The sequence below is a fragment of the Mobula birostris genome, chromosome 2 (genome assembly GCF_030028105.1).
Source record: "Mobula birostris isolate sMobBir1 chromosome 2, sMobBir1.hap1, whole genome shotgun sequence".
Taxonomy (NCBI): domain Eukaryota; kingdom Metazoa; phylum Chordata; class Chondrichthyes; order Myliobatiformes; family Myliobatidae; genus Mobula; species Mobula birostris.
The window spans coordinates 132,932,135-132,946,963 of NC_092371.1; the positions used below are offsets into that span (position 1 = coordinate 132,932,135).

A 14,829-nucleotide genomic window follows, 5' to 3' on the forward strand; every position below is an offset into this window, starting at 1 on the left:
CTCCGCCATTTTATCGTGAGCTGATCCCTTCTCCCATTTAGTCCCACTCCCCTGCCTTCTCACCATAACCTTTGATGCCCTGGCTACTCAAGATACCTATCAATCTCTGCCTTAAATACACCCAATGACTTGGCCTCCACTACTGCCCGTGGCAACAAATTCCACAGATTCACCATCCTCTGACTAAATAATTTCTTCGCAATTCTGTCCTGAATGGGCGCCCTTCAATCCTTAAGTCATGCCCTCTCGTACTAGACTCCCCCATCATGGGAAACAACTTTGCCACATCCACTCTGTCCATGCCTTTCAACATTCGAAATGTTTCTATGAGGTCTCCTCTCAGTCTTCTAAACTCCAAGGGATACAGTCCAAGAGCAGACAAACGTTCCTCTATGTTAACCCTCTCATTCCCAGAATCATTCCAGTGAATCTTCTCTGTACCCTCTCCAACGTCAGCACATCCCTTCTCAAATAAGGAGACCAATACTACCCACGGTACTCCAAGTGAGGTCTCACCAGCGCCTTATAGAGCCTCAACATCACATCCCTACTCCTATACTCTATTCTTCCAGAAATGAATGCCAACATTGCATTCGCCTTCTTCACTACCGACTCAACCTGGAGGTTAACCTTAAGGGTATCCTGTACGAGGACTCCCAAGTCCCGTTGCATCTCAGAACTTTGAATTCTTTCCCCATTTAAATAATAGTCTGCCCGTTTATTTCTTCTGTCAAAGTGCCTAACCATACACTTTCCAACATTGTACTTCATTTGCCACTTCTTTGCCCATTCTTCCAATCTATCCAAGTCTCTCTGCAGACTCTCTGTTTCCTCAGCACTACCGGCCCCTCCACCTATCTTCGTATCGTCAGCAAACTTAGCCACAAAGCCATCTATTCCATAATCCAAATCTTTGATGTACAATGTAAAAAGAAGCAGCCCCAACACGGACCCCTGTGGAACACCACTGGTAACCGGCAGCCAACCAGAATAGGATCCCTTTATTCCCACTCTCTGTTTCCTGCCAATCAGCCAACGCTCTATCCATGTATGTAACTTTCCCGTAATTCCATGGGCTCTTACCTTGTTGAGTAGCCTCATGTGTGGCACCTTGTCAAAGGCCTTCTGAAAATCCAAATATACAACATCCACTGCATCTCCCTTGTCTAGCCTATTGGTAATTTCCTCAAAAAATTGTAATAGGTTTGTCAGGCAGGATTTTCCTTTAAGGAATCCATGCTGAGTTCTGCCTATCTTGTCATATGCCTCCAGGTACTCCGTAACCTCATCCTTGACAATCAACTCCAACAACTTCCCAATCACCGATGTCAAGCTAACAGGTCTATAATTTCCTTTTTGCTTCCTTGTCCCCTTCTTGAATAGCGGAGTGACATTAGCAATCTTCCAGTCCTCCGGAACCATGCCAGAATCTATCGACTTTTGAAAGATCATCGCTAATGCCTCCGCAATCTCCACAGCTACTTCTTTCAGAACACGTGGGTGCATTCCATCTGGTCCGGGAGATTTATCTACCTTTAGACTATTCAGCTTCCTGAGTACTTTCCCTGTCGTAATTGTGACTGCGCACACTTCTCTTCCCTGCCACCCTTGAGTGTCTGGTATACTGCTGATGTCTTCCTCAGCGAAGGCTGATGCAAAATGCTCGTTCAGTTCCTCTGCCATCTCCTTATCTCCCATTACAATTTCTCCAGCATCATTTGCTATGGGTCCTATATCTACTCTCACCTGTCTTTTACCCTTTATATACTTGAAAAAGCTTTTAGTATCCTCTTTGATATTATTTGCTAGCTTCCTTTCATAGTTCATCTTTTCCCTCTTAATGACCTTCTTAGTTTCCTTTTGTAAGCTTTTAAAAACTTCCCAATCCTCTGTCTTCCCACTTATTTTTGCTTCCTTGTATGCCCTCTCCTTTGCTTTAACTTTGGCTTTGACTTCTCTTGCCAACCACGGTTGCATCCTTTTCCAATTCGAAAATTTCTTCTTTTTTGGAATATACTTGTCTTGCACCTTCCTCACTTCTCGCATAAACTCCAGCCACTGCTGCTCTGCTGTCTTTCCCGCCAGTGTCCCTTTCCAGTCAACTTTGGCCAGTTCCTCTCTCATGACACTGCAATTTCCTTTACTCCACTGAAATACCGACACATCAGATTTCGGCTTCTCTTTTTCAAATGTCACAGTGAACTCAATCATGTTATGATCACTGCCTTCTAAGGGTTCCTTCACCTCAATCTCTCTAATCACCTCCGGTTCATTACACAATACCCAATCCAGTACAGCCGATCCCCTAGTGGGCTCAACAACAAGCTGTTCTAAAAAGCCATCTCGCAGACATTCTACAAATTCTCTCTCTCGAGATCCAGTGCCGACCTGATTTTCCCAATCCACTCGCATGTTAAAATCCACCACAATTATCATAACACTGCCCTTCTGACAAGCCTTTTCTATTTCCTGTTGTAATTTGTAGTCCACATCACTGCAGCCGTTTGGAGGCCTATAAATAACTGCCATCAGGGTCCTTTTACCCCTGCGATTTCTTAGCTCAACCCATAAAGATTCTGCACCTTCCGATCCTGTATCACCTCTTTCTAATGATTTAATATCATTTCTCACCAATAAAGCCACGCCTCCCTCTCTGCCTACCTTCCTATCCTTCCGATACACTGTGTATCCTTGAACGTTCAGCTCCCAGAGACATGCATCCTTTAGCCATGTCTCAGTGATGGCCACAATATCATACCTGCCAATCTGTAGCTGTACGGCAAGATCATCCACCTTATTCCTTATGCTGCGTGCATTTAAATATAACACCTTAAGACCAGTGTTTGGTACTTTTCGCTTTGATTTCACTGCAACTTTATTGCACTGCAACTCATCCCAATGGCTACAAATTTGCCCCATCACCTGCCTGTCTTTCCTGTTCACTATCTTAGATTTATTTCTGTTTTCCCCTTCCTCCGCTCTGTCATTCCGGTTCCCATCCCCCTGCCAAATTAGTTTAAACTCTCCCTAACAGCTCTATTAAACTTTCCCGCCAGGATACTGATCCCCTTCGGGTTCAGGTGTAACCTATTCTTTTTGAACAGGTCATACTTCCCCCAGAAGAGATCCCAATTATCCAAGAATCTGAAGCCCTGCCCCCTGCACTAGTATCTCAGCCATGCATTCATCTGCCTGATCCTACTATTCTTGCCCTCGCTAGCACGTGGCACAGGTAGCAATCCCGAGATTACTACCCTGGAGGTCCTGCTTCTCAGCTTCCTTCCTAACTCCTGGAAATCTCTCTTCAGGAACTCCTCCTTTGTCCTATCTATGTCATTGGTACCAACATGTACCAAGATAACTGGCTGCTCACCCTGCCAACAGTGCCTCTTTCTTAGCCTCGACATATTCCAGCACATTAACCTATTCTCATTAGCCTTGATCATTCATGCCAGTCATCCTCCTGTTCTTCATGTACTTGTAGAACACCTTGGGATATTCCTTAATCTTACTCGCCAAGGAATTCTCATGTCATCTTCTAGCTCTCCTAAGTCCTTCCTGGCTACCTTGTAACATTCAAAGGTCCTGTCTGATCTTTCCTTCCTAAGCCTTTAAGTATGCTTCTCTCTTCCTCTTGACTAGATGTTACATCTCTCTTGTTAACCACTATTCCTTCACCCTAGCATCCTTTCCCTGCAACAAACCTATCCAGAACTCCTGCAAGTGCTCCCTAAACAACCTCTACATTTTAGTTGTACATTTCCGAGTACCTCTGTTCCTACTTTATATTCCCAAGTTCCTGCCTAATAGCATCATGATTATCTCTATCTCAATTAAATACCTTTCCATACCATCTGTTCCTATCCTTGTCCAAGGCTAAGCTAAAGGGTCAAGGAGTTGTGGTCTCTGGCCGAAATGCTCACCCATCGAGAGATCCATCACCTGAGCAGGCTTATTGCCCAGTACCAGATCCAGTATGGCCTTTCTCTAGTCAGCTTGTCCACATACTGGATCAAGAATCCTTCCTAGACATACCTAACAAACACTGCCCCATCTAAATCTCTTCCACTAATGAAGTGCCAATTAATATTAGGGAAGCTGAAGTCACTCAAGACAAAATAAAACCCTGTTATTTTCGCACTTTCCAAAATTTGCCTACTGGTTTACTTATCAGGCTGTTAGGAGACCTATAGAATACTCATGATAGAGCGATTACTCCCTTCCTGTTTCTGACTTCCACCCACACTGACCAGTAAATGATCCTCTATAACGTCCTCCCTTTCTGCAACGGATTAGCAATGCCACTATCCCACCTCTTCTGGCTCCCATCCTGACCCTTTTGAAGCATCTAAACCCTGGAGCACCCAGCAGCCTTCTCTGCCCTTCTGACAGCCAAGTCTCTGTAGTGACCACAGCACTGTAGCTCTAAGTATTGATCCATGCTCTTAAGTTCATCACTCTTCTTATTGATACATCTTGCATTAAACATATTTCAGCCCATCAAACTGCAATGCATTATGCCCTATTTACTGCCTATCCTTCCTGACAGTCTCTCTACACGTTGTATCTACCTTTACACCAACTGCTCCATCATATGACTGTCAACTCAGGTTAACCCCACCCCCCCAACCCCATCAATCTCATTTAAGATTTCCCCAACAGTTCCAGCAAACTTCCCTGCAAGGACATTGGCCCCTATCAAGTTCAGATGTAACCCGTCCCCTTTGTTCGGGTTATATCTTCCCCAGAAGAAATCCCAATGACCACAAATCTAAAACCTAGATTTTTATATTCAATGGCAACAAAACTCTTTCACTGCTTTTTCCACCTGTACTGCCATCTTCAAAGCTTTATTCAAAAATACCTCCTAATCTCTGTTCTTCAACACGTTATGCTGAAGGATCAAGGCAATCTATTTAAATTACCATCACTTTAAATTTACATCAGGCCCACTGGAAGCCTCTGATGTTCATAATTATGACACCTCATTGAATCCAGAAGATTCCTTCATGACATTTATAATTTCGTACCTTCTAAGCAGAACACACCAAGCTAAGGTAACCTAGGAGTACTTAGTAAAAACAGAAAAGTATGAAAGTCAGAAAGTACAGGAAAATGGTCTTAATAAATATTGCAACAGGGAAACCCCTGAAATAATTCTGCAACCTAAACTGAAAACTTAAGGACAATGCTTGACCTCAAGTTACATTGTTAACGCAGGAGATTTCGGTGAGATTTCAATGAAGGCAATTTCTATCAACAACTGCAAGCCATTTCGTTCTGCAACAAATGTTCTTAAAGAAATAAAATAAATATACTAAACTGCTACAGATTGGTTTTGAGAGGACTGATCATTACAAAAACTGTTTCCAGTCACGCTTACAAGTGTCAGTTGGACACACAACAACTTACTTCGTCATCCAGGCTCTCAAGTTTCCTATCGAGCTGCTGCAGCCTGTAGAGGTGAAACTCCTGCTGTAGATCATTTGACTCAGTGAGATTCTTCAACATCTGTTGAGGGTACCTGCTAGGGAAACAGGTCCCAATATGATCGATCACAGCTCGCTCCAGCCACACTTTGCCCTGGGCCAGTAGCCGATCAGCCAGATAGTACCTATGAAAGAGAAACAGCAGCTGAGAGAGAGAAAAAAAAACACAAAAATGTACTTTTGGAGTGGCTGTTAATATTTAGTAGTAAAAGTAGGTAAGAGCTCCTCAAATCAATGCAACTCACATGGTAAATGTGCTCCTACAATCCACAACCTCTGTCAGGGACAGCAGGTATGAGGGAACCTCACCCCAGTTCCCCTCCAATTTGCACAAAATCCTGATCTGGAAATTGCTGAAGTGAATTCTGATACCCAACTGTGGGAACACCTCAAGGACTGCAGCAGTCCAAGGCAATGACACACACCTTCTCAAGGACAGTTAGGAAGGGCAATAAATGGCAACAATGCCAAATCCTAAAAACTAATATTAAAAAAATCCTCTCAATTCAGGGTCATTGAATTTTGACCCAGAAACATTTAATTTTAACTGGTTAAAAAATTTAGAACAACAAAATTGAAAGTGATGGCATTCTTAACTGATGGTAGTGATTTGGAAGTTGTTGAAGAAACCTTGGCAAGTTGCTGCAGCACATGGTCATCTGAGATAGTGATGAGGGCTTTGCAGGATGGTTGAAGAATCAAATAGTAGATATGCATTTTTATAATCCATACAAATTACCTGTAGAAATGTTCAAAGGTGTTAGCAAGTTCAAGTCCTGAAAGGAACAGCATTGGCTCCAAGACCTGCTGCAGCTGGTTTAGCGTTTCCACATTACTTATGTTCATTTCACTTTCTTGAATCCGTCGATCAATGTACTGTGCAAATTGCTCACTAACCTGAAGAATAGAGTTACATTTAGAGCAAGATCCTTTACATGAAAGTTGCCAACTTTGTTCACATCTCTTCCAGCTTCCTTTACTCGATTCCTGATAGACTGTTCCTTTCCTGACCCCATTACAAAAATTGAAGATGCATCCCAAAGAATTCTTGGCATCCTCCCTTTCATGACTACAATAAGTCTTCCCAAAACACATCCCTTTTCCCTGCAAACTGCTACTGCATCTTTTTTTTTTACAAATACCCTGACTGCAGCAATGCTGCTCAAATCCTAGCCTGTTACTCAAAACTTTAAACATCTCCTATCAGGATCTCATCCTTAATACAGCAGTGGAAAGATTTTCCATCTGTCATAATAATTCAGGATGCGCTGGAATTTCTCCTAGTTAAATATGGGATAAACTGAAATGACTACTTCCATCCCGACTGATTTTATCCTGCTCCTCTGCCACTTTCACCCAATACCCAGGTATTGTTAACAAAATCTGTCTTTGAACATAATTTCTTCTCCATCACAAAGAACCCATTATTCCACCCCTGTAACAGAACGCTACCTGTCAATGCTCCTACCTCAGCTTATGACTCATACAAATTTTACCTAGCTAAGGAACTGAAAATATCAACACTTACTTACTTAAACATAATCCTTTTATTTATGCATAAGATGTAGCTGTATCTAGCATTTAAAGCAGAGAAAGTTAGAAATTAACAACACTGGTTGGTCAGATTTGGTGAAAATGGTAGATGTGTTTTCCTGAAGGACAATAGTGAGAGGATCTTTTCAAAAACCCTGTACTTTCATAGTTTTCATTACAGATAACAGTTGTCCTCACCTAGGTTTCTTTAATTTCTTGAATTTAAATTTCCTGGCTGTGGTTGGTGATATTCAAACTCCAATATGTAATTCAATCAACCTAGATACTTGTCCATTAACTTAAGCAGAAAAACCCTTAAGTAATAACAACTTTCAGACCAGTCCAACAATTCCTTTATTTCACATCTTAGCCTTCTAATGATTTCCATATTTCTCCAATTATTTTTCCGCCTTCTTTGGGCTCATACACCCCATTTGCTCTTAGACATCTTTTCATTTCCTCAAAAATTCCCTATCCCTCAACCGGGCCATCACCCTTTCTTCTCAATAGTATAGTTTCATGTCTAAGCTTTCAGTCATTCCAAATAATATTTTTTATCGTTAATTTAGTTGAAACCAATTTCACAATAAACCAGGAAAAAGAATGGTGAAGAATACTGTACATACACTGAAAGGAAATGACTTACAAAATATAATTGAAAAAATAGTTCTCCAGCAGAGGTAACAAGCGCAGCTGATGTATCCGAGTCTGCACCAGTGGAAGCACAATAGATGTATGTCACTCCAAGATTTTGTGTGACACTACAGAAGGTCAGTGTCACTCAGGCTTTACCAGTGACAATACAGACCATCTTTGGAAAGTCAATCTTTATTTTTACCATCAATATTTTTATAAAGGTCCTTCATTTGAGAATATGTCATGCTGCTAGCTGCAGGTTTAGGGTGAAAGGTGATATATTTAAAGGGAATCTGAGGAGGAACTTCTAAACCTTCTCTCTCATGTACTAGAATGATAACAACTCACGACTTTCCCTAGTTCTAACATGTTTACATTTTCGCTTACCATAACGTTGTAATATTCCTTATATGCTATCAATCTCCAGAGCAGAGATGCAGGACTGTAGCATTAAAATTTGGAAAAATAATTCATATAATATCAACACGCAGAAATTTATCTATTTCTAACCACCAGAACTACTAGTCAAACTCAGCAGAGCAGATTCTGTATATTCACACCATCTTGTTCCCAAGGTTGAGAATCAAGAACTTGAGGAGAAAGGTTTAGGGTGAGCAGGGAGAAAATTAACAGGAACCTGAGAGGCAACTTTCTTTCCAGCCAGAAAGTGGTCAGTATATGGAATGAGCTGGAAGTGGTTGAGGCGAATACTAAAAAAAAACACTGGACGGATACATGGATAGGAAAAAACCTTAAAGGGATATGGGCCAAATACAAGCAAATGGGAGTAGCTGAGATGGGTTTCCTTGGTCAACATGGACTTGCTGGACCAAAAGACCTGCTACCATGTTTCGATGACATATTTCTTTCCAACACATCTCTTTCCAATTTCATTTTTCTCACATAGGCATTGACTTTTAGTTGTATTGTTTTTATTAAACATAAGTGGAGGCCTAATAATAATCCAACGTCTGTGAGACCGAGTTGGTCTTAATTGCTATCAATTCTCATCCTTTCACCGAATAAGATTCTGTGAAGTTGAACGGTTGGTAAATGTACAGTAGCTGAACAAGTCATGTGTTTTTCTGTATGTATGGTAACACTGGCAAGGTCAGCATTTGATGCCCATTCTTGCCCAGAATTCCTATAAAGTGATTAGTTGGACAACATTTAAGAGACAAGCATATTTCTTTGGATCCAAAGGCCAAGGCAATAGCAGGAGAAAGAGTTCAAAAAAAGCGAGTGGGTCAGTCAAGACATTCTGCCACCACAATTTCTGAAGAGACCTTGAATTGCATAGCAAGACACAGTTCAAAAGAAGCAAGTGGGGGCAGTCAGGGCGTATTGCACGTCACAGCTCCCATGGAGATGTTGCAGTGTGCGTAATTATAAAAAGTTAGGTTTAGAAGCAGCATGGACATTGTGTGAATGGGCCAGTGTTAGAGTGGGCTGTTTAGAGGCTTCGGTAAGGAGAGTAGATTTTTCTTTCTTGCTTTCTATTGCACAATTAGAGCAGTGGGGATGCCAGGCAAGGTAGTGAAATATTCTTCTTACAGGATGTGAGAAGGCAGACAGACCTCTGATGACTACACCTGCAAAAAGCGCATCCAGCTAAAGCTTCTTTCAGACTCTGTTAAAGAATTGGAACTGAAACTGCATGAACTCCAGATCATTTGGGAGGCTGAGGGGTTGATCAGCAAGGCATACAGGGAGATTGGTACACCCAAGGTGCAGGACACAGGTAACTTGGTGAATGTCAGTAGATGGAAAGGGGATAGGCAGCTAGTGCAGAGTACTTCTGTGGATGCTTCCTTCAAAACAGGTATACTGCCTTGGATACTGCTGGGGAGGATGACCTAGCAGAGGAAACCCACAGCAACCAGAACTCTGGCACTGAGTCTGGCTCCGTGACTCAGAAGGGGAAGAGGAGAAGAGTGCAGATTCATTGCTTAGGGGAAGAGACAGGAGGTTCTGTGAGCAAGAACAAGATTCCCTAATGGTATGTTGACCTAAAGATGCTAGGTTAGGGACATCTTGGACCTAGTCCACAGCATTCTTAAGTGGGAGGGTGAGCAGACAGATGTCATTTTCCATGTCTGACCCAATGACATGGGTAGAAAGGGTGATGAAGTCCAGCAAAGTGAGTTTAGGAGTTGGGTGCTAAACTAAAGGACAGGACCTCCAGCATTGTGATCTCAGGATTGTTATCCATCCAACATGCTAGTGGGGCCAGAAATAATAAGAAAAGACAATTCAACACAGGGCCAAGGAGGTGGTGCAAGAGGGAGGGCTTCAGATTTCTGGATCACTGGGGTCTCTTTCAGGGAAGGTGTGACCTATACAGAAGGATTGGTTTGCAGCTGAACTGGAGGAGGACTAATATCCTTGTGGGAAGGTTTAGTAGTGCTGCACGGAAAGGGGCTTTAAACTAGAGTTACGAGGAGTGGGTGGGAACCAGAGCACTAGAGCAGATAATGGAGTAGTTGTGGGGAAAGATGTTGTTAACTTACATGCATACCAAGTCACAAATCCAAAGGAGCATGGTGGGACTAATGTTCTGTGTTGTGTACATTTCAACACAAGGAGTATTGTAAGAAAGGCACATGAGCTTAGGGCATATTCAGCACCTGGAATTATGACACTGTGGCTATTAGTGAGACTTGGTTGCAGGAGGAGCAAGACTGGCAGCTCAATGTTCCAGGGTTCCACTGTTTTAGATGTGTTAGAGTGGGAAGGATTAAAAAGGGAGGGGTAACATTACTAGTCAGGGAAAATGTCATAACAATGCTCACAGGACAGACTGGAGAGCTCATCTACTGAGGCTACCCGGATCGAACTAAGCAGCAAGAAAGGGATGACCATGTTAATGTGGCTATATTATTACCGCCCAACAGTCCGTGGGATTTAGGGGAGCAAATTTGTAGAAAGATCGCAGGTTGTTACAAGAAACATAAAGTTGTGATAGGAGGTGATTTTGACTGGACTCCCATATTATAAAAAGGCTGGATAGGCTAGAGTTTGTCAAATGTATTCAAGAAAGCTTCCTTAATCAGTACATGGAGATTCCAACTAAAGAGTGCAATACAAGATTTGTGTAGAGGAACGCCTTGCGTCTAGTGATCATAATACCATTAATTTCAAGATAATTATGGAGAATAATAGGTCTGGTCCTCAGGTTGAGAATCTAAACTAGAGAAGGGCCAATTTTGATGGTATCAAAAAGGATCTGGCAAGTGTGCATGGAACAGGTTGATTTCTGACAAAAAGTGTACTTGGTAAGTGGGAAGCCTCCAAAAGTGAAATTTTGAGAGTACAGAGTTGTATGTTCCTGTCAGAATAAAAGGCAAGGATAACAGGTTTATGGAACTTCGGTTTTCAAGAGATATTGACGCCCTGGTTAAGAAAAAGGAGGTATACAGCAGGTGTGGGCAGGAAGAAGCAAATGAGGTATTTGAGGAGTCCAAGAAATGCAAGCGAAGACTGTACGAATTAAGGAGGGCTAAAAGAAGGCATGAGATTGCTCTAGCAGACAAGGTGAAGGAGAATCCCAGGGGTTTCCACAGATATATTAAGAGAGAAAGGACAGCAAGAGACAAAATGGTCCTCTGGAAGATCAGAGTGCTCATCTATGAATGGAGCCAAAAGATAAGTGAGAGATCATAAATGGAATTTTTGCATCTGTATTTACTTGGGAGACACACAGCGTCTACAGAAGTGAAGCAAAGAAGCTGTGAAGTCATGGACCGTATTCAGTTTACAGGGGAGGAGGTATTTGCTACCTTGAGGCAAATTAGGGCGGATAAATCACTAGGGCCAAACAAGGTTTTCCCTCAGACCCTGTGGGAGGCTGGTGCAGAAATTGCAGGGACCCAAGCAGAGATATTTAGAACATCCTTAGCCACTGGTAAAGTGCCGGGAGGTTTGGAGGATAGCTAATGTTGTTCTGTTGTTTTTAAAAGGCTCTAAGGATAAGACAGGTAATTATAGGCTGGTGAGCCTGACATCAATAGTGGGTATGCTATTGGAACATATACTAAGAGACCAGATATACAAGTATTTGGAAAGAAAGGGACTGATTAGGGATAGTCAATATGACTTCATGCTTGGTAGGTCATGTTTCACCGACCTTACTGAATTTTACGAGCAAGTTACCAGGAAAGTTGATGAAGGCAGAGGATGTTGCCTGCATGGACATAAGATATAGGAGCAGAATTAGGTCATTCGGCCCATCACGTCTGTTTTGCCATTTCATCATGGCTGATCCGATTTTCCCCTCCCCCAATTTCCTGCCTTCTCCCCGTATCACTTCGAGCCCTGACCATCAAGAATCTATCAACCTCTGACTTAAATATACATAAAGACTTAAAAGGGCTGTGTTGAATATTAATACAAACAATGGCAGATGGATGATTAGTCTGGTTCAATGCTGTAATTTTGAAGTCAAGCTGTCAATATTTGGTGAGGGTTCAGCAAGCCACTGCCATCCTAGAGAACAGGATTTCAACACAGTTACTTTAATGGTGATTAACCTACGTGCATAGCAGTGAGGTGGGATAGCTGGAGAAATGCTGCAGAGAAGCCCTTGCGCAATGCCAATACAAAGGCAGTCTGTTGCCCAAATAGTTCTTCCATAGCATTCTTCAGCTTTAGGTATATGTCCCGGTAGCGTTCAACAAAATTAGGGGAATTCCATGCTCCATCCAGGAATCGTTTAACCTAGTGAGGGAAAAACAAAGCAACAAATTATGAAATGCATGCATTCAAAATGTGCAGTCTGTCATTTAATGAACATGTGAAATTTTCCTATCTCCTCCCCATTCCACTACCATGCAATGAATTAAAGCACCATTTTTTGATCTGAAATTACATGAAGGAAACAGTAGGACAAAGCACCGTCTAATTCGTTCCACCACCTGATCTCTGCTAATCTGATCATAGCCTCAGATGTACTTTTTGTGAATTCCTCCACATTAAACACTTCCAATAATTTCTCCTCTACAGAACTATGAAAAGGTAGAAAATTCCAAAGTTTTGAAAAGAAATTCCTCCTTATCCCAGCTTTAAATGGGTGACTTCTAATTCTGAAACTATGCTCTTTAGTTCGATTCCTCCAAAAGTACAAACATCTCATTATTAACTCTATTATGATCCCTCAGCATACTGTATGTTTAAAAAAATCACTTATAAACTCTGATTAGCATTGACCCAAACTGCTTCACCTCTCCTCATAAATCAATTCCTTCATGGAATGAAACAACCATGGAAGCTCTTCTGAAAAACTTCAAGTGCACTGTTCTTTAAATTAAGAGGCCAAAATGGTATGCAGCCCTCTAAATACAGACACACCGATGTCCTGTCCACCTGCAGCATCTTCCTTATGTTTGGTACAACACACCTTTTACAATTAAATCCAACATTCTGTTTTCAGTTGCTGTAACTACAGGCTAACTTTCTGAGTTTCATGTACAAGGACAGCCTCAGCAATGTGTAGTCAATCTCCATTTAAACAATATTCTGCTTCTTCCAATCTTTATACAAAAAAGAGGTATCCTCATATTCCATTTGGCAAACTTTTGCCCACTCACCAAGTAAAAGTCTCCTTACAGATTCTGTGAACTCCTCAAAAGTCAGTTTCCCAACTTGGTATCATCAGTAGATTTGAGAATGATACACTTGCTAACTTTACCCAAATAATTAAAATAGATTGTAAAAAGTCAGGATCCCAGCACCTTCTTGGGATACCCAAGTAGTTAAAAAAATGATCCATTAATCTCAACTATGTTTTCTGTTAGTTGGGTAAATGTTCATTCCTCGTAGCATTGCTGTGTATGTGGCCATTTACACAACAATATCATTAATAAAAATGCTAGAGACTGGAGCTGTTAACAGGGGCTTTTACTTTCGGAACCCGAACTGAACACATGTTTACAGATCAATACAAGCCCAATAGCGCATGCTCAATAATGTGTTACTACAACATAAAACAGTCTCATATTATACAGTCGGCTATATGGTACACTCCTCCCCTTTTATTTTAAAAGTGTATCAACTTTTTTTTTAGGGACACTACTCTAAACAAATACTGTTACAAATACTGGATGTGTACCCTTAATATACAAATGCCCACCAACTGTTTAATTAGTAACTTATTACTATGAAATTATAACAAAGTAACGTAGTAATAATAATAATTATTATTATTATAGCTGAAGTCTCTGGGGAGAGGGGGCTTCTCTGCCTCTCTGGGTAATGACTGCCCTGCAACGTTTGATTTGGGGAATTAGTCTCCACAGGTACATCAAGCGGGTCCTCAGCACTAATAACAGGCTTATCTGCGGGCGAGGCTGATATGGTCACATCAGGGGTGTTTGCTTCTATGTCCAGGGAGTCAGGGCAAGATGTTGTTGTGTTTTCCACCTGAACATCCAAGACTTGATCCACATGACGTCTCCATACATTCTCTCCCACCTGTACTCTATACATCAGTGGCCAGTCAATGGCGGAAATTATACCCGGCTGCCACTTTTCAGTCCGGTAATCCCGTGCAAGAACTGACTGTCCCACATTGAAGCTCCATGTTGGTTTGAGAAGATCCATGCAGGACCTCAGGTTCCTGTTCAGAAACATCATCGCTGGAGTCTGGTTAGTTGTTGCATGTACTGCATTACAATAGGCAAAGAGGAAGCTGTCTATCATGTGTTGTAGTGGTCGATTTTCACTGTCCCTTGCCTTGAGGGCTATCTTGAATGTCTGTACAAATTTTTCTGCCAAGCCATTTGTAGATGGATGGTAAGGAGTCGACGTAAAGTGTTTGATTCCATTGTTCTTCACAGAACTTTGGAATTCTTCAGAGACAAATTGTCGTCCATTGTCTGTGCAGATTTGCTCTGGTATGCCATTCCTGGTGAACATGGTCTTCAGCACTGTAATGGTCTTTTCCGATGTGGTTGTCTTCATTTTGATTACCTTTGGCCATTTGGAATGTGCATCAACGGCAATTAAAAAGATAAAGAGTCCATGAATGGTCCAGCAAAGTCGATGGGCGCTCGCTGCCATAGTGATGAAACACAGAAATATAGAAACAAGGTGCAGGAGTAGGCCATTCTGCCCATCAGCCTGCACCACCATTCAGTATGATCATGGCTGATCATCCAACTCAGAACCCTGTACC

General features: G+C 41.8%; 2 protein-coding genes across 6 annotated transcripts in view; one reads left to right on the top strand and one right to left on the bottom strand.

The window, feature by feature from the left end:
* Nucleotides 1–14,829, top strand: part of LOC140191307 (cullin-9) — a 332,978-nt gene that overhangs the window by 134,427 nt on the left and 183,722 nt on the right. The gene's annotated exons all lie outside the window — the stretch shown is intronic.
* On the bottom strand, nucleotides 5,389–14,141 carry LOC140194177 (cullin-7-like). Its single transcript, XM_072251684.1, has 4 exons — nucleotides 13,956–14,141; nucleotides 12,192–12,374; nucleotides 6,229–6,386; nucleotides 5,389–5,614 (listed from the first exon to the last, which is right to left on the bottom strand). The coding sequence occupies exons 1-4, from the start codon at nucleotides 14,139–14,141 to the stop codon at nucleotides 5,389–5,391; spliced, it is 753 nt and encodes a 250-aa protein (XP_072107785.1).